Consider the following 24,691-nt stretch of genomic DNA (forward strand, 5'->3'; position numbering starts at 1 on the left):
AGCATATTCTTGAGCCTGCCTAAAACAAAATGCTACTTACTACTGCTTATGATTTTTTCCCATCACAATTGAAAATAGCTACCAAGAAGTGTAACAGCTCACATTAAAATCTTGCAGCCTCATGCACAGACACAGGTTGAACCTCTAAGTCCAGGACACACTGGTCTGGCAACATCCATGGTCCGGCATGATTTTCGTTAGCCAGATGTCCATATATCATGGGTGTGGCCAAGTTTCCCACGGTCCCATAAAGTTTGTTTACAGCCACTAGTCCTGGCGCTCAGTGTTCTCTGCTGTTATTTAGCTCTAATTTAGCCCTAAATGTTTGCCAAGAGTCCAGTAAGCAGTAGAAGAATATTCTGCTAGACAATATTGACATCTCATGGTTTGGTAAATTCTGACCAGTGCTGAAGAAGAGGTCACAAGAGCGCTGACCTAGAGAGGTTCAACCCTATACCATACAAACAGCGAAAAAGAGTTATGCTTTTATTTTCATGCTGCACGTTACAAATGGTAAGTACTCAATGTAATTCTTACTGTTTTCTTTGCTAAATGAATAAGTGCAAATAACTATTACCTATTACTGTATACAATCAGCATTTTTCTAAAAAAATTAAGTAAAAAAAATTAAAAGCCTACCTCAAAGTAGTATTACACTATCATCTGACAGACTTGTAACTCAAATTTGGACTGAGATGGCAGCAGATGTCTGTTCATTCCTGAATAATTGCTAGAAAAAATACCTTCAGGCACTCTAGGGGGAAAATATCCTTATTTGGTATCAATACAAAACAGATATGCTAAGTAGTGGAGAAAAACAGAAGGAAACCATATGATTTACCACATACAAGTTAGATGGTGAAATGTTTACAAGCCTAGAACTTTCCACTTAATCTAATAAAAAAAAGCAACCAATTCTCCCACAAGGCCTCTTTTCTTTCAGTGAAGGAGATAGAGGATCTTATTATGGGTAATAGAGATCTGAAGAGTCTAGATACAATTGTCAAGAGTCTAGATACAAGAGTCAATAAAAAGAAAGATAAGTCTAGTCAATTTTGTCACAATGATACTTCCACTGTGGTGAATAAGGAGGTAAATCCCTTTTCTTTGGACATTCCAGTCACTCAGTTACTTAGACTTTTCTCAGTAGTTAACTCTTTAGAGCTAACCTTAATTGTTTGCCTGTAAGAGTTAAAACCATAGACTAGGGGTCAGCAACCTTTCAGAGGTGAAGCGCCTGGATTTGATTTATTCGACTATGTATGGGTCCGAGTGCCAGTGATACTTTTTCAAGGCAGTAATAGTTCTACTTACAGCAGCTTCATTAATCAATAAATTAAGATGCAGAACTTACCTTTTAGTGCAGGGGTCAGCAAACTTTCAGAAGTAGCATACCGAGATTTAACTTATTAAATTGATCTGTGTGCTGGGGGAATGAGGAGGGAGGGGAGGCAAGGGCAGGCTAGGTATGGTGACCTTATTTTCTGAACCAGCTGCAGCTAGTAAGAATACTTTAATTTAAATTATAAAACAAATTAAGCATTTTAACTCTCTCATGTTAGTTTATCAAAATTAATTTAAAACAAAGTAAAACATTATGTCCAACAAAAAGGTTTCAATATTTTCTTTATTTATGGCAGGGGTGGGAAACCTATTTTGGGTCGGGGGTCACTGACCCACAGAAAAATCAGTTGGGGACCACACAAGTGAGAAGCAAAAAAACTCCTCCAAAAATTCCCAATGCTCACTGATGCGGCCCCAGCTGATAAACCTCACCCCTCTGGTGTCCCAGTCTTACGGGGTGAGAGGAAGGGAAGATGAGCAGGGGGTGGGGGCGGGACTGAGTTCATGTCTTCTCATAGACCAGATTTACTTTCCTGGGGTTCCAGAGTTAGTGGATTTTATGGACCTCCTTAGGCTCTGGGTTAGGGACAAAAATGAGGGGCACAGTGTGCAAGACAGGGCTGCCAGAGTGTAGGATAGGATAGCAAATAGGTGCAGGATCTGGCCTGGAGGTGGGGTGCAGAAATGGGAGAAGTTACAAGGCCTGGGTGCAGCATAGGGTGCAGAAGCAGACTGGGAGTAGGGTGTCTGGCCAGGTGGATGGCACAGGAGTAAGGGAAGATTCAATGCGTGGCCAGGAGAGAGGGTGCAGGAACGAGGGAGGATGTCAGCGCAAGCTGGGGGTGCCAGGTCTTGGGAGGGGGGGAAAGGAGGGGATTGGAGTGTGGGGCATCTGGGCATGAGAAGGGACCTTACCTTGCTTTGCGCCCCCTCGCAGCAACGGCTGTAGCCACACTGGCCTGGCCACCCCTGAGGGAGGCGCCACTGCTGCAGCCCATGTGGTCCAGGACCGGCCCCAGAGGCACCGCTGCCACAACCACATGGTCCTGGGTCGGCCCTGGACTGCATGGCATTGGCACGTCCAGCATCCAGGACCAGCCCCGGACGATGTGGCTGCAGCAGCGGTGTCTCCAATCCCGGCTGAGGTGCTGCTGAAGAGCCTCACTCAGCCCCAGCGCTGCCTCCTCCCACAGCAAGCTTATCTGTTACAGGGAAGAGGGAGCACTCTCCAGCAGCTGCATGGGGAAGACGGGGAAGGACTGAGCTCCCATTTGAATGCCACTGAAAATCAGCTTGCACGCCATAAGTGACATGCGGGCTGTAGGTTGCCGACCCCTGCCATAGACAGTGGGTCCTAGAGAATCCCCAGGAATACTAAGGAAGCAGGAAGGGAGTTAGCAAGAGGCTAGGAGAGCCAATGGAAAAAAAAGAGTATGGGCTTTTGAACTGGAAGCAGTGGCTATCCTATTCCTGTTGTGTGGCCAGAAAAAAGGCTGGGAGGACATGAAAAAAAAGCTAGGGGCCCAGGAATGGAGAATCCAGAGACCTCCATGCCTAGGGAAGGACCAAGATTTGAAACTACAGATATGAGAGAAGAACAGGGAGTGTTTAGTAAGATGCAATCAGGTTATTTCCTTCATTTTGGGGGTTTCTTGTACTTATGCGCTGAGCACATGTAAAATAACTCCTTTATATTGTAACTTTCCAAATTGAATCCCAGGGAAGCAATCCTCTGTGTTTTTAAACCTTTCAAGTTGTACTGTAAGGTCTTGCAACTGTTTCATCAAACAGGCTGGGGTTTGTTTGTTCATTCGTTCTTGAAGGTGGGAGGTTCTGCATGCACATGCCTAAGACTGCACAGCCAAGCTACAAGGAGAAAAAGGTTTTCAAGTTCTTTCCAAAGGGAGGGTTAAAGGAGTTTGAGTGTACCTCACATGAAGGAATTCCCTAGTGCATCTTCCTGGATTCTCAAAGAGGTTTTTACTTTTGGGTGGTGGCAGCAATACCACACCAAGACTGGGTAATCTAGGACACTGGGGAGTTTGCGAATGGGGATACCAATTTTGTATTGTGCAGGACTCTACCTGTCTTAAGCCACATCTATACTTACCCATGGTTTGACGCTCTGGAGAGCAATCTTCTGGCATTCGATTTCATGAGTGTATTAAGGACCGGCTCATGGTTAGGCCAGCCCTGGGGTAGGAAGTGCGTGTAGTTGACAAAGATTAACCAATAAACCAAGCCATATCAGTTAATCGTGTAGTCAACTACACATTGACATCCCTAGTGTAGGCCTAGCCTCACCCTATATTGTGGTATAGCTTCCATCAATTAAGGAGAACATCTGTGCTGTACTACCACTTAGAAAGGATCCTGCCAAAATGCAGAAATCTACCAGAAGAGGTTTCTGAGGTCAATGGCATGAAAGTGGGGAAGAACTATCTCTAAGGTAGCTATGCAGCAGGACTTAACTGGAAATAAGCTATGCAAATAAGCTATACAAATTAAGCCATGTCAATTGAGTAGCTTACTTAGAAATTGGGAGCATCTACACAGCACTTATTTTGAAATAGAGCACTCTTCCTCTGACTTCCCTTACTCGTTGTACAATGAGATTACAGCTTGACAATATTTCAACATTTCAAAATAGCCTCCTGCTGTGTAGACACGGACTACATTATTTTGAAATAACTAGCATTATTTCAAAATAATGTTGCTGCGTAGACGAACTCTAAGTGTCAGAGTGCAGAACAGTCTTGACAGGCACTTTCAGAGGAAATAGACCCAGAAAATACATTGGCACTCTTTTTAAATGTTAATTTTAAAAATTACTACAACTAGCCATTAAGAAGAAGTTAACCATTGCACATGAAAGTTTTTAAACATGTCATAATTGTGATTCTATACTGTTGACAAACCATGAGCCTTTTGAAGCTTGCTTTTCAGGCTACCCTCAAATGACAAATCTTGAGAAATATATTTCAGGTTGAAAGTTATAACTTTACCAGCTCTTCTGAATCCCAGCTATGCTTCCATTTAGATATTTTTTTTAAATTCATTATATAGGCCTTTTGGTTAGAAAGGCCATGCTTCTTGCCCCCTCAGCTCTTGGCAGTAAGCTTTTTCACCTTTCACCTACTACAGACATTGACAGAATCTTCACATACACCATCCATTCCTCTTTGAATTCTGCTCTCAGTGTTAGCATTATCAACTCTAAACTAATCGAGAGCGCTCACTGGAACCTGATAATTCATTTAAACTCTGCTAAATTAAGCAAAGGTATTTTTAATTCACTGTTTTAGCTATCATTTACTAAAGTAAGAGATCTCTTTGCTGAAGCTTTCCTTGACTGTTCCAGTTTGTGGGAAACACAGGAATATTGTTAGAAACTGTATGATGTAGACAAAGCCTGGTAGAGCTTCTTGCAGTCCAGAGAATGCAATATTATTGCCTTCTATTTTCTAATCATAGCTGAAACTCAAATCACATAATATATATAAAGAACCCTGATGAGAGGGACTTCCATTTTCTCTCCTATTTAGGAGACTGTGGAGCAGTGTGCCCGAGTGTGAGAACATGTTTCACCCACCTTTATGCTCATAAAAATACTGTAGTTTGAGAGTCAGTAGAGAGATAAATCCTTCACCCAAACTATGTCAATTCCTTCTCAATTTGCCTGAACACTGTTTCGAGGATCGAGACATGTTTTAGTTTTCATGGCCATTCAAACATTTGCCCTTTTTCCAGAGACTGCCAACCAGAGCACCAATTTGTACAATATTTTTATGGAGTAGAAATTGAAAGCATTTTTTCTTGCATACAATAGACGCCTACTTTGATCTTTAGGATAAGATATAATATTAAGCAGTTTTTGTCTAATGTCAAAGGTAATATCACCCTTTCAATATTCCCATTGCCTGAAACATGATGGACAATTTTCTGTCACACTTTCCCTTAAATGGATAGCCTGATAATGTGAGATCTCTTCTTAAAATCCCTCAACAAGACCAATGTTATCTCCTGGCTCTGTACCAAAACAAACAAACTTTCAAGATTATGCCTCCTCTCACAATGCCCTTAAAGATAACCATCAGGAATGAATAGTGAGAAAAAACAGTTCCACTAAAAATAGCTTCTGTAAATGGCAGGAAGTTAACAGAAACTGTCAGGCCCCCAGGCTCAAATACAGAGAAAGCAAATAAGTCTAATTCTTTCCTATTAATATTCAAAAGAAAGTCCTACTTCATGGCCTTTGCAAGGAGACTTTATTTTTTTTTTAATCTCCTGTAATTGTCTACCCGTGCACTGTTTTTTGGGCCCAGTAGCACACTATGGTGAGCCATTGGCCAGAAGAATCCCAATGGCCTTCTACTCCCCCAACCTTTGCATGTTTGCAAGGAAGCCCTGTTCCCTTGACTCCAGTGACTTCACAGGACATCTATAGAAGCACTGTGTTTTGCTTCTAAGTATGTTACCACTGTGTAAAACAACGTATATTTTAGGACAGTCAAATGCAACCGAAGTGTGCTTCAGAATGCTATTTTTGAGGGAGAAAAAAAAAAAACACACATATATACCAAAGGATACAATTAAAAAAAAAAAGAACACTTTTTTTTAATTGTATCCTTTGGTATATATGGTTGTGACAATTTTCTTCCACTATTTGATCTGAGGAAGCTCAGCACCTAATAAACCATCTTGTTAGTCTTTAAAGTGCTACATAGTCCTGTTTTTCGTTCCCGCTACACCAGACTAACACGGCTACATCTGTATCTCTATTTTTGAGGAAGGAGGGAAGATATCTCCCAACTCACTGGGGAACTAGATTCTGCAATGCCAGAAGCTTCCAGTTGTAGCCCTGTCTCAAGGTGCTAATGCTCAAAACCTCATGATGTGATGTAATTTGTTAGCCTAAGGCACTGGGTTCCAACCTTTTTTATACCAGGGACGAGCAAACCCGTTCACAAACTTGTGGTAGACCAGAAACATTTGCATATTCATTATGCAAATAACAAATATGCAAAGAAAACATTTCCTGTTTGCCAAAATATGTACCCCTGACCCTTCATACACTCCAACCCTGAATCCTGTGGGGCCCCCCCATATTATTTTATTCTGCCCTAGTGGGAAGAACAGCCACCCACCAGACCAAGCAGATCCCGGCCCCCTGCCATACAGTAGATTCCATCCCCCACAGCATCCCAGCCTCCTCCCCACCAGGCTTCAGCCTCCCCCACCACACAGCCATGGCCCTAGTCCCCCCTGCTCACTTCCAGAGGAGGACCTAGCTGCCCACTAGGTGACCATGACACAGTCCCTGGCTGCTCAACATGTGACCACAGGGCAAAGCCTGCCTCAGCTGCCAGAACAGGCCCCACCATGTGTCTATGGCCTCACCCCCCTCCCGTTTCAGCACAACACTGCAGCCCCACTTCAGCCTCACTGCAGCCCTGCCAACCACCCCACTCACCTTGCTGCTACACGGTCAAGAGGACAGAAGAGAATTTCCTCATAGGGAACTCCAGTGGATGGGGCTAATCAAAAGCTGGGGATGCGGCCAGGCAACATGCCACAGCCCTGCAGACCGGGGCTCATAGCCCACCACCGCTGGTCCATGGACCTACAGTTGGAAACCGCTGCTCCAAGATGCCACAGGACTGCTCATTGTTTTTCAAGTTACAGACTAACACAGCTACCCCTCAGACATTTTGCAGGACGGTGCACTTAGTTACCAGCACTACTATTGATGCATTTGCCAGGCAGGGTCAAAAGTTATCCTCCTGTTCTTCTCAGTGTTTACTTGTATGAGTGATATTCTACTTTATTTGCTTTGATTTCCCCACACCAATTCATGGAGGCCTAAAATAAACTAGATGTAACACATGTGGCCTAAAATAAATCAAATCGAACAGGCCAAGCCAGTGGAAACTGACAATCCTGAGAATCAAGCATCAGCTCAGTAATCATCAAAAGTATCTTGCTACTTTATTCCTTTCTTTTAGAATTATTTTCACAGATGTTAGCTAATGCTACACTTTAGAATGCAAGTGGCACAACCTAGGCAGATTCCTGCTTGAGGTTATATTAACGATGCAAGGGTGAAGAGAGGAGGTTGTTTTGAAAGAGCTAGGATGCTATAGGAACACAATGGCTCCACACATGGCTCCAGTTACATATTCAGCTTACAGGATAAGGTTACATCTCTCTCTCTCTCTCTCTTTGTATGCGTGTGAATATATATAATTTTTTTTCCTGTGGGACAACAGGTTGACCTTACCACATCACAGCATACACAGGCTGGAGGGGAGGGAAGGGGAGGCATGCGCAGGTAAAGCACATCCCCACCCCTTTCACCTGGAGCCGTCCCTGGAGCCAAGCCCCACCCACTGCCAGCCAGACCCTCTTCAGCAACCCATGGAGAGCTGGGCCTGGCACACCTCAGCTGGGCGGTGGGTATGGATTAGGCCTCGCCAGGAGGTGGGGGGGGGGGGGGGGGGAGGGGAAGAAGGAGAAAGAAAAAGAGCCGAGGCTGGTGGCACCGCCGGGGGCAGGGGAAGTGAGGAAGAGCCAGAGCTGGTGGCATGGAAGAGGGAGAGCTGGGGCTGCCAACCCCTAGAGAGAGGGGTGGTTGGCAACTGTAGCAACCAGGTGGCGCAGTCTCAAGTTTCTTTATATTTCAACAGAGGGAAAAAGGACATCGGAGTAAGGGGAGGCATGAACAATAATCATCCGACATTGACTTTACAGGTGTGGGTAATGGGTTCTCTGACAGGCCTAGCACAACACAGCCTCCAGCACAGAGTTCCTACCCTGAAGGGCTTACAATGCAAGTACACACAACAGAAGACAGGGAGAAGTATTATTACCATCATTTTACTAGTGGATGATTCAATCATTCTCTGTCTCTGAGTTCTCCCAAACTCACACAGGAGGTTGGAGGCACAGCTGGGAATTCAAAAACACATCTTCCAAATCTCTCATGATAAGTACACCACCATTTTTTTTTTTTAAAAAGTATATTTCGGTACATCTTTACAGCCCATGTTAACATCAACATGAGCTATCTAGTGGTGCTAGAATACACAAGAATCCATCTGCTATTCTATATGGTGCTGATCATCTCTGCTCTCTATTTTGATTTAGCAACATCATGAACATTGTGACAAGTAGGGATGTAGTGTTTTTATGTTGTTGAATGAGCAGGATGGGAGAGGAACTGTGGAGGGAGGAGGAGAATCTTCTTTAATCTGCTTTGCCAGAATCAGGCAATTCAGGCACTGTGAGAAGCAGGATGTTGACAATAGGAAGATGTACACAGAACCTATCAGGTTTAGTAAAAATGTATAAAGAAGATTGTTCTTAAAAAAGAAAGTTACCTACAGTTGAGGAAAATCAAACCATATGGAAAAATCTCTCTTTTACAAGAACTCCTTTGAACACTATTTGCAGTCAGTTAATTTTATATTTTGTCCCATAACTGGGCTACTTTACAACTTACATAATAAATTGGCTTAAATATTAAAAAGCTATAAAATCCTTTTCTAACTTTTCATGTTTAGTGTTGCTATAGAACAACATTGAGCAAATGCCTGAAAAATCCTGTCACTGTCAAAAGTTTACAGTCCCTATTTTGGCACATTACGAACATATCATGCTTATATTTAGCATACATTATTAAAGACCTCTCAGATTACCATAACATAATAAATGCAGCATGGACCCCAAACACCAGATTCATTACATCCTACAGAGGACATTTTGACAACTCTGTTCAGTTATATTTCCTGAGTTTCACCCTGATTTTTGTTAACCAACTATAAAACTCTAACCAACTATCAGAATTTTCATACAAATAAATTAACGCAACTTCTAAAGCAGTCAGAATATAGAAAAAAGTTACCATTTCTACAGCAACGTTAACTCAAACACATGCAGAATATTCTGTTTTCTTTGTTATAGGTATTGCTTATACATAATGAATACCTCATTAACATATGTTCTATATACATGATGTGGAAAGTGTTTGAGTTACTGCTGCTATAGAAACCCTACCAAACTTCTTTGGAGTCAGCTGTACATCCTTAAAATTGCATCAATTTCTTACTTTTCTTTTCAGTTTTAATTGGGAACAGGTGAGAAATCTGTCCTTGAGTCCACCACCAAAAGAACTGATTCCAGCTGGCAAAGGCTAAATGGTATCTATCAACGTCATTCCCAAGCTGTCTGCTCAATAGTCATCAGTCAACCAGACTGCCTGAGACCATGGGCTTAACTAAATCAGTGATGGCTAATTTGTCCTGCAGATACTTTATTACTTGTGATTATGTTCCTGATTAAGGAAAACCTGGTGATCAAGCTGAGTTCCAGACTCCAAGCCAAGTTTGCTGGGCCCAGAGTCAAAGTCCTTTTACTTATAAATATAATATAATTTACATATAAAAATAATTGACACGATTATCAAAATCCATACCATGTCATGTTGTCAAACAATCACATCCAGAGCAATGGGCCATCTCATCCAGTCCCCTGAATCTGGCAGCAGCCAATACTTTAGAAAATAGCACATTAAATAGGTATAGTGCTATTCATTGCTTCAGAGGCAAACAGTTTATAATCCTGAAGCAGAATTCATTATGGCTGTAGTCAGTGTGCCTAACTGCCAATGCTGTTGATTAACATCATGAGTCTTCATTTCCTATGGGAGTAGCTTCCAGAAGTGGATACCCTGCATTGTTATTTGCTTTTATTTACTCTAACTTTCCTGCTCTTAAATTAAAATATTTTGGCTACATCTACACTACGAGTTTTCTTGGCAAAAAATACGCAAATGGGAGACTCATTTGCATGAGCCACGATATCATTTGCATATTTTCTGCAGTTTTCGCAGTGGGGTTTTTGCGCAAAAACAAGCAATATGGACGCTTTCTTTTTGCACAAAACCCCCCTTTACCACAAGATCCTTAAGCCCCCCAAAAAAGGAGGTTTAACGATATTGCGGAAAAAGGGGGTTTTGCGTAAAAACCCCAGTGCAAAAATGGATTGGCAGAAAATATGCAAATGAGATTGTAGCTTATGCAAATGAGTCTCATTTGTGTATTTTTTGCCAAGAAAACTCATAGTGTAGACGTAGCCTTTGGTTTTGGAATATACAACAAGGTAAAAGACAAGTCTCCTAATCTTAGTTTTGTTTATTTTATTTCACCATATGGAACAAGTTAGGTTATAATGAGGTAGTGTCCAATCTTTGACTATCCCCAGTCAAGTAATTTCCACTTTCATTTATTTTATGCCAAATAATGTTTGCATTATCTCCATCTAGTACTCCCATAGTATTTGTGTGACTCATTGTTAGGCTCGCTCTTAGCTATCAGTCCAATTCTGATGACAATAAGATCTAAAAAGTGGGATTGGGCCAATATATAATCAGTCTTTGTTAGAGGACGCAGCCACAACACAGAATACCAAACCAGGGCACCTGTACCGGTCTTCTTCCACATATCAAGTTCAATCCTTAACTTCAGTCATGGGAGCAGTCCCATCAGGATTAGTCACATGCTTAAAGTTAAACAACTGCATTGCAGGATGGGAATCAGAGCCATTCAACACCCTAAAGAATCAAGGCCATAGTTCAAACTTCTCAAAACTCTTACTCTTCAAACATCTCAGCCATCTCCTCCCAAAACCCTCAATACTTCCTATGCCCCAAATTTCTCTGCTAAATTACTGCATGGATCTTTTCCACATATCCCTGTATTGAGCAGCTTTATGTCACCCTTTAACTTCAGAGAAGACTATTAACATTTTACTATAAAAAAAAGAGTTTATTTATCAAATTTCTGTATTACTTGAACAAAAGTCATTCAGTTATGGCAAATGCTATAATGCTTTATGGGATTCTAACTGAAACATACAGTGTATAGTGTCAAGTAGCTTACAAATATTTGAACTCATAGGCTAAGTTAAAAACCCTTAATTCACACTTGCCACTGTAAAAATGTCAGTGGTAGAACTCACAACAATCTCGTACTTTTCTAGTGATAGTACCATTGACTAATTTCATTAAAACAGCAATATAAATAAACTTTCTGTCTCAAGAAAGTCTTTCAGTCACAGGAAATGCAAGTTTGTTAAAATTAAATCATTTTACTTAAGAACTTTACAGGTTATTTCAATACTGTTAGGAGACCACTGGTCAACTACAAAGAACATGTTACATAAGTTTTGTTTAAACTTCACGCAAGGACTTAAAACAAGGCTACAGCAAGACATTAGTAGTCAAAACAATGATCAAGATTCACCATCACAGCCTAGAATAAATTTCTAGCATGACTGCTGCAGCTAAACTCCATAACACACAGCAGGACCTTTGTAAGGAAACAGAAATAAATCTGCTGCTTTGTTACTTTGTTTTAAAACAGTATGTTCAAAACTCTTTAATTAGCAGTCTAACTATGCAGGAAAGGTATTTGTGCATCACTGGGAAGAGAAGGATGGAGTGTTGTACATGCTGTGCTAGGGTATCAAGAACACAAGACCGAACTCTTCAAATAATCAGATCGTTTTGGTATGCAAATCCTCCTAAGTACATTTTAATTCCAGGCCAAACACGTACACACACTCTAACTTACAGTGAAAATAAACCACCCAGAAGAGGTGGAGCACTCATGCAGAAGTGCTACATTTTTGCTTTTATTAAAAAAATAAAAAAAAATAAAATAAAAAAGGTTTCAGAGATTGTTCTGGCCCCAATCCTTCAACATGAGCTTCTGAGATGGAATCTCAGGTCAGCTGGTACGGGATCAGAGGACTGGGGATAACAGATTCAATTGTTTAGACCAATTTATTTTGCTCTTCCCAATACAACAGCATATGTAAGTATGCCTGGTCCACGTGGTACATTGCTAATCAAGAATAAATGTAGTACATTACTCTTAAAACATTGTTCTGTCCCTCTGTAAATCTTTAGATTTAAATCTACCCATGTTCATAATGTAGCTGCACTCTGGTTCTCAGACACACTAGGAGTAGTTTTATCATTTTCTATCATTTTATTTGGTACACATCAAACCATGGTAGAGTTCCTGACCAAAAAACATCAACAACTTTGCAATCACTCATTGCCCTGTGAGCAGCTCATAGCAAAAAAGAGTTAATCTCTGGGCGCAGACACTTACACCCACGGTTCACAATAGTCATAATTCTTGTGCATGTAAAATGACAGCCATCAAATTAGGAGTCAATTGAGACCTGCTCTGAAAAATCTTGAAAACCAATGACACTGAGGGATCTAGAGGCACTTGAATATAACCTAGGCCTTTAAAAATGTGGCAGCTCTTTGAAAAGTGACTGTAAAAACAGCCTTCTGAAATTTCACTTGTACTGTGTATCAATAACTCAAAATCATTTGTTGAGATCCTTCTGTCAGTCATGCAAACTCATCCTAGGTTTACAAAAGTATACTGTACACTCTTGTGGTTCAAGCATCCACTATCCTAAGTTTATATTTAGTTGAGATCACTTCTACAATACTCCGTTATGTACTATTTAAATTAAAAAAGGCTGCAAGGCAACTATTTCACCTTGATCTCAACAGTGTAACCCACAACTGAATAAGATTATCTAGGTCTAAATAAATCAGCTGCATTTGAACCTGCAACTGAAAAAGCTAAGTTTGATGATGCAACAGAAACCAGAGCCCTCTCCCAGGGTAGTACTGACACTGCACTCAACAGGTGTAAGAAGTAACTTATCTTTGTCACTGAAGTAAATAGGGTGATTTAGGGAAAGCAAGGGGAGGGGGAGTTGAGGGAAAGAGAATCTGTTAAATAAGGTGCCATTTTACACTCTTTTACTACTTTTAGAGTAGACTTGCCCTTCCAAAAAATGGTTTCTACAGATGACACACACATATTAGAGAAGTAAAATGCACTCTAACTAGGATTCCTAATATTCTAAAAGCTTCAATATTGAAAAATTTGTATGTATAGGTTATACACGCCAAATATAACAGCCTCGGATATTTGAGGAAGGTTTTGAAACTCAGCCCAGATCTGAAGAAAAGTGTCCATTAAGCACTATTTGAGGGTAGTGAACTCTAGCTGGACACTGCACTGCTATTCATACAAAGATTGTATCTGTTTTGACTTAGCTCCTCAAATCCTCTGAATAGCAGCAATTACAAGTACTTACACTGTACAGCACCGTGAGAAACTGGCATGTTCATTCAGGCACATTTTAATGAAACACCATTCACAACTACTGCACATAGTTAAACTACTTTTTTTAAAAAAATTGTCAACAGATTTTGCAAGAGTAAGATACTGAAAGATCATAAATTCAGTTAATTTGCTGGATATATAGAGACAACATGAGCTATTTTCTGATTTAAGGTCCATGCCCCCTCGTGCTTGAGATATGCCCCCAGCAAGAAAAAGAGGAGAGAGGGGGAAAAAGCATCTGCTACTCAAAAGCTAACTTTAGCCTAAGACATGATTTAAATTATGTCAGTAGTCTTCCACCTCTGCTTCTTACATACACATCTACCAAAGCTAGAATGAAAGGAAATACTTCATCTCATGCATACAAAAGCAGCAAAATACTGTTATTATTTCAAACATTTGTTCTCCCTAAGGTAACTTTGAGGCCTCCCACCAACATAATAAATTAATTCTCCCAACAGGTTTTTTTAAAAAAACAAATCTACTCCATCATCCTAAGGGACAAGGAGGGACACCCACTGTACAAGCCATCTGTCCTCACACTCAACAAGAGGATCATATTACAGAACTACTCATCTTTGCACGTTTCAGGTACCACATGATGTAGCAGACATTTTTGTAAAGTCTATAAAGGCATAGATGCTCACCCTAGAGATGGTCAGAGGCATGTTGAAGTCTTTTCCACCTTGAAGTCTAAAACCCCAAGGAGCAGGGCCGACCAAAGACACACTGTAGTTGCTCATGGTGTTGGATGCTGAAGGACTAGTTCCAGATAATAAATGTCTGTGAAAGAGGATTACATTTTAGTGTAAATCTTAACAAGCCATGTACACAATGAAATAGAAATATTAATTTAAAAGGGGGCACTGTCAACTCAAATATATGTTGCAAATATTTTTTTCCCTGTTTTAAAGACCTTTAACTGTTAATAATGGGCTATAGAGGTCTCATTTGTTACTAATTGTCCTATCTGCTGACTTTTTGGCCTACCAGATTAGGAAATGAAAACATTATTTACTTTCTGATTCTTAGTACTGCAATATTTGGGTTTCACATACTGCATACAGTGATTTTTTTTAATAATTGTTTTCTTTGGAGAAAATGTGGAAATTTCTCCTATGTTTTTGTTTAGAGGTTATTTAATCTGGTTTTCACAAAATGTTAAGTACTGGATCAAATTTAAATTTACATGGTTCTAAAAATTACATAAGTACATAAAAATGTTAACAGTTTATGGAAAATATGTTAGCACAGTAATTTCCCACAAAATATATTTCCTGTGATACTATTAAGTCACAAGTGCACAGATGCATTCAAACACTCATTCACAAGTAGTGTGCTTGTTTTGGGGTTACACATTCAAATACCAAAAACTACAAAATGTATTATCGAAAGTTATTCCAAGGGGAAAATGTTGTTTCTTGGCATTTTTGCCAATAGTTTATGTACATCAGATAACTATTTCCATTTTTATAGTAGGCACATACAAGCTATTACAGAAGAAATCAGAAAAAAAAAGAAACAAATATGCAGAGAAAATTATGTACCAAATACCAAGGCAACTTATTTAAGAAAAAGTATTTTAAGAGAATCCCAAGATTATTTTCCCTCCTCCCCCAACAAGGATGAAGGTTTACCTTTACAAAGCACGCTGAGCACTTATCTTTGATACTGAGCAACAAAATTAACAGCTTCAGCTGCACCACATACAGGCAACATTACAATGACGTCTTAGGTAGTAGCTACCTTCTATTTTTATATTTGAAGTGGAGGGAGGGGAGAGAGCGTGCACACACTAAGGGATGGATTACTGTAAGACTACACCAGAGCAATTTAAAATTCCACATTTACTTAATATAGGAAATTTAAGATCGAACTTCAGTCAAGCAGAAAAAAGTGTGTTTCAAGCATCAAGTACTGCAAGGATTATTTTTTTAGTATGTTTACACTACAGTATACATAAATCTAATAAAATGTCATTTCTATGGGACTACTGCCTAGGAAGTTTCATAAAATGTCTCACTCCAAGCCTAGAAATGCACAAAAGTAATGAGGCAAAATTATATAGATTTCTAGATACATTTCACCAAAAGAATCTAGCTCTTAAGCCTAATTTCCATATGAAGGATCAAAGTGTAATGGTCCTATTCACACCAGTAGTTCCATTTAACTAAATAAAATAGGAATATCTGGCTACAGCATGCTAACAAGATAACTTTTAGGAACTATTTCTCCAAGCTAACAACAGAACAAGATAGTCCCTGAACTACTTACATCCTCATGCCAGAAGCTGCAAAAGGACCATTGCGCCCACTGATTTCTTACGTTTCCATCTCCTGTGCTCCCACACGCAGCTGACCAAACATAGTCCCCTGAATGCCAATGCCTCCCTACTTGAAAGGATCCTTCTCTTCTTCCTTCCTTCCCTTCCCTCCCTCACCCACACAAAAGAAAATGTCCACAGACTGAGATATGATCCTTATAGAATTTGCTCATTAGTTCAAGGAAGAACTACAATTCACTGAATCATTCTATGTACTATACACTGAATTCCATCTAAAGTGCATATTTATTACAGATTTTACTACCATGAGAAAATGTTTTGTTCTCCCTAAATTAAGTTTATCATTTTAATGTGATCTCTCAGATTAATGGTGGTGTGGAAAACAAACCTTATCTAATGCATTGGAACTCAGTTTGATCACCGGTAAGTGACATGATTTCCCCCTCTCTCCCCAACTGAGAGCAAAATTAAGCATGTGAATATTTTTCCCTGAATGGGTTAAGAGGGGGAGAGTTTAAAAAATAGTTCAAGAAGAGATACCAGAAATTGGTTTGTAATGGTAAAAGGAATGGTAAGATACAATATGCCTCTCTGCACACACATACCCCTTTGGGGCTTGCAATTAAACTTCTGCATCTCATAAAACTAGAGAACTTTTTTGGGATGGGGAGGGGAAGGGGAGGAGAGCTAAAGAAACACCCTAAGAAAACAGATTTACTGATGTGTTTGTGCCATCCTTAAAGATTCTACAGCTAATCATCATGTGACTCAAAGCCCAGCAAATGCATGGATGCCCTCCTTATATCCATGGATGTAGATATCAAGAGACATGTCTGAAGATATAAAATGTGGATCTGCATCCATCTGCTATCTAGAGCCCAAATCTGCAGATATCCATGGCCCATGTTTGCAGAGAAGAGAGAGAGAGGTATAAATTTGGTGTATGTGCAGGGCTCTATTAATTGAAAATGAAAAGAGAATGAAAGAATTCTCTATGAAAAGAGAATGTGCAACAACTAGCTAAGGACTAAGTTGTGAAACTCTGGTGCGGCTGAACATTCAGTGATCCTTCTTGTGTAAGTGCTCAACAAAGCATTTTGCCATCTAAACATAAGTGAGGACAGGTTAAGTGCATCATTGCCCCCTGTAGGACAGAATCAGAAATGCTCAACTGTAGGTCATACTTCCAGTAATGCTAACAGATAACTGAGATACTAAAGTGACTGTGCATTCAGGAAAATCTGGTGTTCTGCTGCGGTGAATATCCCAGTATCCCCAATGTGCAGAGAAAAGAAAAAAGGAGACATCTTAAGTGGACATGTGTTATAGTATGAAATGATCAAAAAGTTAGGTTTGATTTTGTGTGTGTACTCCGTTGAACACCACACCATTTAAAAAAAGATTAAGCCTGGGCTTACAAGTGAAACTGCTGGCTTTACTGTTCCTGCAGCTATCTGGTTACAAAAGTCCCCACAGGCAAGAGGAAATGCATGGCCATAATCAAACAATTACACACCCTAAACTTGCCCAACCCAGCTCAGCTATGAACTTTCCTTCGCAAATCCTTTCCCTTCTTCCCCCCCCCCCTTCTCCCCTCACTTTTACCATTTTTGGTGCTACTTTGTGCAACATCCTTGCATGTAAAAACTAAAGCAGAGAGTGCGGGCACATGACACCCCGACACAGGCTTGCACGGTTGGCACCTACAAGACTGACTCTGGTCCCCGTTCCGCTGGCTGCTGCTGTTTTAAGCAGAGCTCTCCAAGAGGAGCACACATCGGTTACACGGTAACCCGTAAGAGCTCGGAGCTTGTCGCTTCCCTTAACACCAACAGCACGGTCGGCTACCAAGGGGCTTTCAAGGGGGGAAAACACCAAACCAACCGAAGCCACTCGCGAAGCGCGTAACAATTCAGAGCCACCCCAGGGGAGCCTCGCTTAGACACACCCGCTTTTCCTGCAGCTTCACATCGGCGCAACTCTCCGTCCCGCTCCCCCAGGGGCTCCGACCTGCCCACCCCCCTCGGGGCTTCAACGTGAGAGAGACTGCGCCCCGCGCCTTCCCCCCGGCACCAGGGGTGGATGCGCCGCTCGGGATGGGGCTGCAGACGCCCCGGAGCTCAGGCGCCTGCAGTCGCGCCGCACCAGTGCCGAGGGCAGAGCTGTTCCCACGCACGGAGCCCCGGAGGAGGGGAGCACGCTGCAGCGCCTCCGGCAGGTGCCCCTCCTGCAGCCTGGCTAGCGCCGCACCTGAGCCACCAGCCCCCTCCTCGGCCGCAAGTGCCTCGCCGCGCTGCCCCAGGCGGTCCCCGCCCCGGCGCTCGGCACCTGCTCACCTGGGGGCTGCAGCAGCCGCGCGGCGGGAGAGGCCCGGGCGAGAGGCAGGGAGCTCGCAGCGCGTGTGAGAGGCTGGGGCTGCCGCGTCCCGCGGGGCTTGTTTTCACTTCCGCCTCGCTCTGCTCCTCCCCCGGCCCAGGAGGGATGGGGAAGTTCTCTGCTCTGCAGCCGAGCGAGAGAGGAGGAAGCCCTGCCGGGCGGGCAGCGAGGGAGGAGGAGCGGGTGAAAGGCCAGGACAACAGAGCCAAAAGAGAGCTCGCACAGAAAGTCAGGCCCTGGCCTGCTAGCCAGGGCAGCCCCGCCCAATTAGCAAGAGGTAGGGGGGTGCAAAATACTGTTCACAGCACCTAGGGTTACCTCAGTGCCACAGACATTCTGGAATAGTGATAGAAATGTAGCCGTGTTAGTCTGGTGTAGCTGAAACAAAATACAGGACTATGTAGCACTTTAAAGACTAACAAGATGGTTTATTAGATGATGAGCTTTCATGGGCCAGACCCACTTCCTCAGATCAAATAGTGGAAGAAAATAGTCGCAACCATATATACCAAAGGATACAATTTAAAAAAATGAACAAATATGAAAAGGACAAATCACACTACAGAAGAGAGGGGGGATGTGGGGGGAAGGCAGGTAAATGCCTGTGAGTTAATGATATTAGAGGTGGGGAAGGGGAGATGTCTGTGAGTTAATGGTATTAGAGGTGATAATTGGAGAAGCTATCTTTGTAATGGGTAAGGTAGTTGGGGTCTCTGTTCAGCCCCCTGCGGAGAGTGTCGAATTTTAGCATGAATGCCAGTTCAGAGGATTCCCTTTCAAGTGCAGATTTGAATGTCTTCTGAAGTAGGATGCATGTGATTAGGTCATTGAGACAGTGTCCTTTCTGGTTGAAATGGCAAGAAACTGTTTTTTTCTTTGTGATCCTGTCTAATGTCTGTTTTGTGGGCATTGATTCTTTGGCGAAGTGTCTGAGTCGTTTGTCCAATGTACATAGCAGATGGACACTTTTGGCACATGATAGCATAGATTATATTTCTGGATGCGCAGGAATATGTATTCTTGATCTTAAAACTCACTTGGTTAAGCCCAATAATGGTATCAGCAGAGTGAATATGTGGACAAAGCTGGCAATGGGGTTTGTTGCAAGGGAAAGTACCAGGGTTGGTATTAGTGTGGTATGTCCTGTGGTTGTTGGTAAGAATCATCTTGAGGTTAGGTGGTTGTCTATAGGAGACTATGGGTCTGTCTCCCAGAGCTTCTTGGAGTTTAATGTCCTGTTCCAGTATAGGCTGTAATTTATTGATAATGTGTTGGACAGGTTTAAGTTGGGAGCTGTAGGTGATGACAAGTGGTGTTCTATTGTTGGTTTTCTTGGGTCTGTCTTGTAGTAGATGGTTTCTAGGTATTTGTTTGGCTCTTTCAATTTGCTTTTTTATTTCTCCAGGTGGGTAGTTGAGGTGTATAAATGCTTAGTAGAGATCCTGAAGTTTCTGGTCTCTGTCAGTGGGATTAGAGCAGATGCGGTTGTATCGACACTCTCCGCAGGGGGCTGAACAAAGACCCCAACTACCTTACCCATTACAAAGATAGCTTCCCCAATTATCACCTCTAATACCATTAACTCACAGACATCTCCCCTTCCCCACCTCTAATATCATTAACTCACAGGCATTCACCTTCCTTCCCCCCTCCCCTGAATCCCACCTCTCTTCTGTAGTGTGATTTGTCTTTTTCATATGTGTTCATTTTTTTTAATTGTATCCTTTGGTATATATGGTTGTGACTATTTTCTTCCACAATTTGATCTGAGGAAGTGGGTCTGGCCTACGAAAGCTCATCATCTAATAAACCATCTTGTTAGTCTTTAAAGTGCTACATAGTCCTGCATTTTGTTACAGACATTCTGGGCACTTGCCAGGACGCTGAATGACTTAAGACGTCCAGCATTCCTATTAGTGTGAAATGCTGTATAATCATCCCCATTAGCCACCCTGGAGAACAGTCCTAAGACCAGTAATAGATTCAGCTGCAGTAGAGAGGTGGATAGTAGCAGCAGTAACGCTCAGGTGTGTGGCAGAGTTGTGCTGGGTACAGCAGGATAAGGGTGCACACGTGACTACACCATTTGTGCCACACCACCTCCCACTGCTAGGACCAGCTGGGGGGCACTTTGTTCTGCCAGCAGCTGAAGTTCTGAGAGTGTGCCAGTCCTGCTTCCCTTCTGGTCTCGTGCTTATCCTACGTCAGGGATGGCAAGTTATATGGGCCGATAGTGCCCAGGCTCTGGGGATATTCCTGGCCTCAGGACTGGCTCCAGCAAAGTTTGGGGCCTGGTCTCTCCTGGGTCCCATCTGCTGACCCCATCCATCTACCCCCACATATCCATTCCCTCCCCCCCCCCCCACTGTGCATCCCACAGCCAGCCTGCTGCCTTGGGCAATTTAAAAATGATGCAGGGGCCCTCACTGCCAACACCACTGGTAGTGCAGGAGGGCTGGAGCAGCTTCCTATTTACTCGCTACATGTATGGTGGCCAAAACATTCCTATAGCCCCTGGGCTAAGGGGGCGGGAGCAGTGTCTCTATCCCCTGTCCCTGCCCTGAGTCCCCTATGTGCAATGGGAGTTGTTGAGGTGGTGCTTGAGAGCTGCTACCAGGGCAGGGTGCCCCAGGTAAGTGCTTCACCGCCTCCTGTACCCCCACCTCTTGACCCAGCCAAGAGCCTGCACCCCAAACTTCTTCACAGAGCCTACACCCTCTCCTGTACCCCAGTCCCATGCCCAGACCAAAGTCTGCACCCAAACTCCATCCTAGAACCCACATCTCAGACATTTTCCCCACCCAAATTCCCTCACCGGGACAGACACCCCACCCCCCTTCCTCTCCCTCCTTTGTGTGAAGAAGGATGCAGACTTTTTGTGTTTCAGAACAAGATCAAAATTTCTAGAAACCTGCTGCACTTGCCCTAGTTAGTTCCAGCCACGCACCCTGAGATAAGCCCTCAGGTCTAACTGGCAGAGGTTAAGCATTCACCAAGCTTTTAGGGAAGGAAGAGCTCCATAAAGCCTAGTATTTTTAGATGCAGGGGTGACGGATTTCATCTCTAGTTACTGTAGTTACTTCCTACTGTGGACGTGAGAAGCTGATGGGATGGCTTTGTATTTGCTCAGATTTTTAAGCCTGTGGCAAAAGCACTTAGACACTGCAGCAGGCACTTTTAAAATGTATTTATTAAAAATAAAAAGGACTACAGTGAAAATGGCTTGCAAAAAATTTTTTTTCCAATTAAACAGTATTTATGTGGCTGGACTGGAATGCACTTTTGGTAATGGTTCCTCCCAATGCTCCCTTCCCCTCCCCACTTCCGATTTAGCATCTCTGCTCAGGCTAAAAAGAAAATCCCTATTGCATGCAGAGACGTAAGCTCCATCACATGATTTTTAGATCAGGGTGGTAAAAAAAAAAAAAAAAAAAAAAAAAAACACATTCCCCATAACAATGATTTTTCATTCTGTAACAAAGTTTTTAGGGCACTTTCATGCTGTTTTATTTATTACCTAGGTTCAAACACAGACCTAAAATATTTCAGGTAGTGCAAAGCCTCAGGATCCTGTTTGACTTTGCATTTATTCCAGGCTAAGATGTAGCTTTACTAATGAGAAATATCCTTGCCCATTTACAGTTTGCTGGGAAACTTTAGTTTTTGTTCCCAGAGGAGAATATGGCCCTAGCAATCTATGCATTCATCACCTTCACCCTGGATTACTGGAACAGTATTGGTGGGAGCTAGAGGGGGAAGTTACACACAGGGTTTTACTCATGCAAAACAATGAGACAGTCCAACTCCTCAGTCAGATGGCTGATATAACTACAGCATCCTTGTACAGGCAGGTGTTTGTGCAACCAATTCTTAAAAAAACCCTCCAGTCATGGGAATTCCACAACCTCTCCTGAAAGCCTAGTGGAATGCTGAACTACCCTTCGGCTGTGTCTAGACTAGCCAGTTTTTTCTGGAAAATCAGCCGCTTTTCTGGAAAAACTTGCCAGTTGTCTACACTGGCCGCTTGAATTTCCGCAAAAGCACTGACTTCCTACTGTAAGAAATCAGTGCTTTTTGCGGAAATACTATGCTGCTCCCGTTCGGGCAAAAGTCCCGTTTCTGCAAAACTTTTGCGCAAAAGGGCCAGTGTAGACAGTTGAGATTTGTTTTGCACAAAAAAGCCTCGATCATGAAAATGGCGATCAGGGCTTTTTTGCACAAAAGCACATCTAGATTGGCCATGGACGCTTTTCTGCAAAAAGTGCTTTTGCGGAAAAACGTCCATGCCAATCTAGACTCTCTTTTCCGAAAATGCTTTTAACGGAAAACTTTTCCGTTAAAAGCATTTCCGGAAAATCATGGAGTCTAGACGTAGCCTTCTTGTTTGAAAGTTTTTCCCAATAACTAGCTGAAATCCGCCTTGCTACAATCTTACCCTGCCTTTAGAGGACAAGGAGAATAATTGATCCTCAAACAGTCCATAACATATCTGAAGACTTATTAGGTCCGCCCTCAGTCTCTCTCAAGATTAATATACCCAGTTTAACCTTTCCTAACAATTCAGGTTTTCCGTACCTTTTATCATGTTTGTGACTCTCCTCTTGACTCTTTCCAATTTTTCCACAACTTTCTTAAAGCATGCCCCCCAAACTGTATACAGTGTTCCAGGTGAGGCCTCACCAGTGCCAAGCAGAGTTGGAGAACTACCTTGTGTCTTATAAAGGACACTCCTGCTGATGCACCCTTGAATGATATTACCCTTATTGCAGCTGCATCACCTGTGGACTTCGTGATCCACTATAACAACCATTTTTTTCCAGTGGTACAGGCATCTTAACTAGATATGGCCCAGTGTGTAATTGTGCATTATATTTTCCCTTCCCAAATGAAGTACTTTGCACCTGTCTTCATTGAATTTGATCTTGTTGATTTCAGACAAATTCTCTATTTAGTAAAGGTCATTTTAAATTGTAATCCTGTCCTCTGATGTGCTTACAACTCCTCCCAGCTTGATGTCATTTACAAATGTTAATAAGTATACTCTCCATTCTGCAATACAAGTCATTAAATATTTTCCTTAGTAGTATCAGGCACAGGACTGGTCCCTGAACAACTCTACTAGATACACTCTCCCAACAATCACAAACCAACAATTGCAACTAATAGAATATGGTCTTTCAACCAGTTGTGCACCTACCTTATAGTAATTTCATCTAGACCACATATCCGAGTTTGCTTATGAGATCATCAGCCCTGCCATTTTGAACACATCTAATTTTTTAAAACATTTTGTTCAAGTGTTTTCCTATTTTGGCATGCATTCCTTTCCCTTTTTTGTTTTTAATTGTAGTTAGCACCTGATCACCAATGCTATTAACCTTTATGTGGGAAGTACTTAGACACTAGAATGATGAGTGCAATAGAGAACCCACACAGAATATTTGCTCTGGTTGTGAAATGATTAATTAGTATACAGACAGACATTGATAAAATGATTTGCTAGTAAGTATTCTACAGTGCATGATTCTTACAGCTATTACTTTATAGGCTGCATCTGTAGCAGGTCAGCACTTTCAGTTTCTTTCTGAAACTATGTTTGCCACGTTACTTAAAACCAGAAGATTTATCCAGCATTGCTCGGGTCCTTACCTCAAATAAGTTTTGTTTTTCTTCATATAAATCAGGGGTGGGCAATGAGTTTTGAAGGGGGACCTCACATCAGAGTCTCAAAAATAAAAAATCATGAAAGCTTTTAAAATTGAATTCTTGTTGCTAAACTTTCCTTCTAGTTTTTGAGCTTTTAGGTTTTATATTTTCACTTTTATTCCATGACCCTGAAGGCTAGACATTTACTCTGACCTGGAAAATGAAAGCTGAGCTCCTCATGTAATAACAACAGTAAGAATTGGGTCTTTAGGAAAAAAGATAATATTACAAGTCTAGCAATGAAATTGCAAGTTGGCAACATTGTTAAGAGTGAGTTTTGCAGGTTTGCGTTCCCATAAATTAAACCAAAATGGTGAAAATTCAACACAAAATACACTTTATTGTGCATAAAGTTCTTAATTAAATCTGTATCCTGGAATATTTAATTAAAAATCACCACCATGCAATAGCCAGTATATGCTTTTATAGAAACATCTCTGTATTTCAAGTTTTGAACATATTTTCATTATAAGGCTCATGAAAGCCTAACATGTCCTTTCTGCTTCATATAGGTATGTAGGTGGAGCAAAATTGTGTGTCCACACCTGAAGATGAATTAGACAAATTCAAAATGTTTGAGATATGGAAGCTCAAATTAATTTGATGTCAGTTATGCTTTGGAAATTGACAAGGACTACACTTGTACAGTGGCAAATTGTACTGCAAATCTGACTTAGAATGCTTTTGAGGGTTTTTTTACTTTAAAGCAACGCAGCTGTTTTTTAAGGTATTCAGTGTTGATTTAAGAACATTTGTACAT

At 41.7% G+C, this 24,691-nt stretch overlaps 1 protein-coding gene across 7 annotated transcripts in view; it reads right to left on the minus strand.

The window, feature by feature from the left end:
• Positions 1-15,993, minus strand: part of PDLIM5 (PDZ and LIM domain 5) — a 220,630-nt gene extending 204,637 nt beyond the window's left edge. For 3 of the 7 annotated variants that reach the window (XM_014576356.4, XM_014576355.4, XM_075929621.2), the window contains exons 1-2: positions 15,840-15,992; positions 14,213-14,348 (exon numbers count right to left, since the gene is read on the minus strand). In XM_014576356.4, coding sequence (XP_014431842.3) covers positions 14,213-14,348; positions 15,840-15,847 — 144 coding nt within the window. In that variant the 5' untranslated portion in view covers positions 15,848-15,992. Of the gene's footprint in view, positions 1-14,212; positions 14,352-15,839 lie in introns of those variants that run through there. The other 4 variants (XM_075929620.2, XM_014576360.4, XM_014576365.3 and 1 more) reach the window with 4 other exon arrangements.
• Between the last annotated feature and the right edge of the window lie 8,698 nt (positions 15,994-24,691).

Source organism: Pelodiscus sinensis, chromosome 4 (assembly GCF_052426305.1).
Source record: "Pelodiscus sinensis isolate ZL-2025 chromosome 4, ASM5242630v1, whole genome shotgun sequence".
In the NCBI taxonomy this organism is placed as follows: domain Eukaryota; kingdom Metazoa; phylum Chordata; order Testudines; family Trionychidae; genus Pelodiscus; species Pelodiscus sinensis.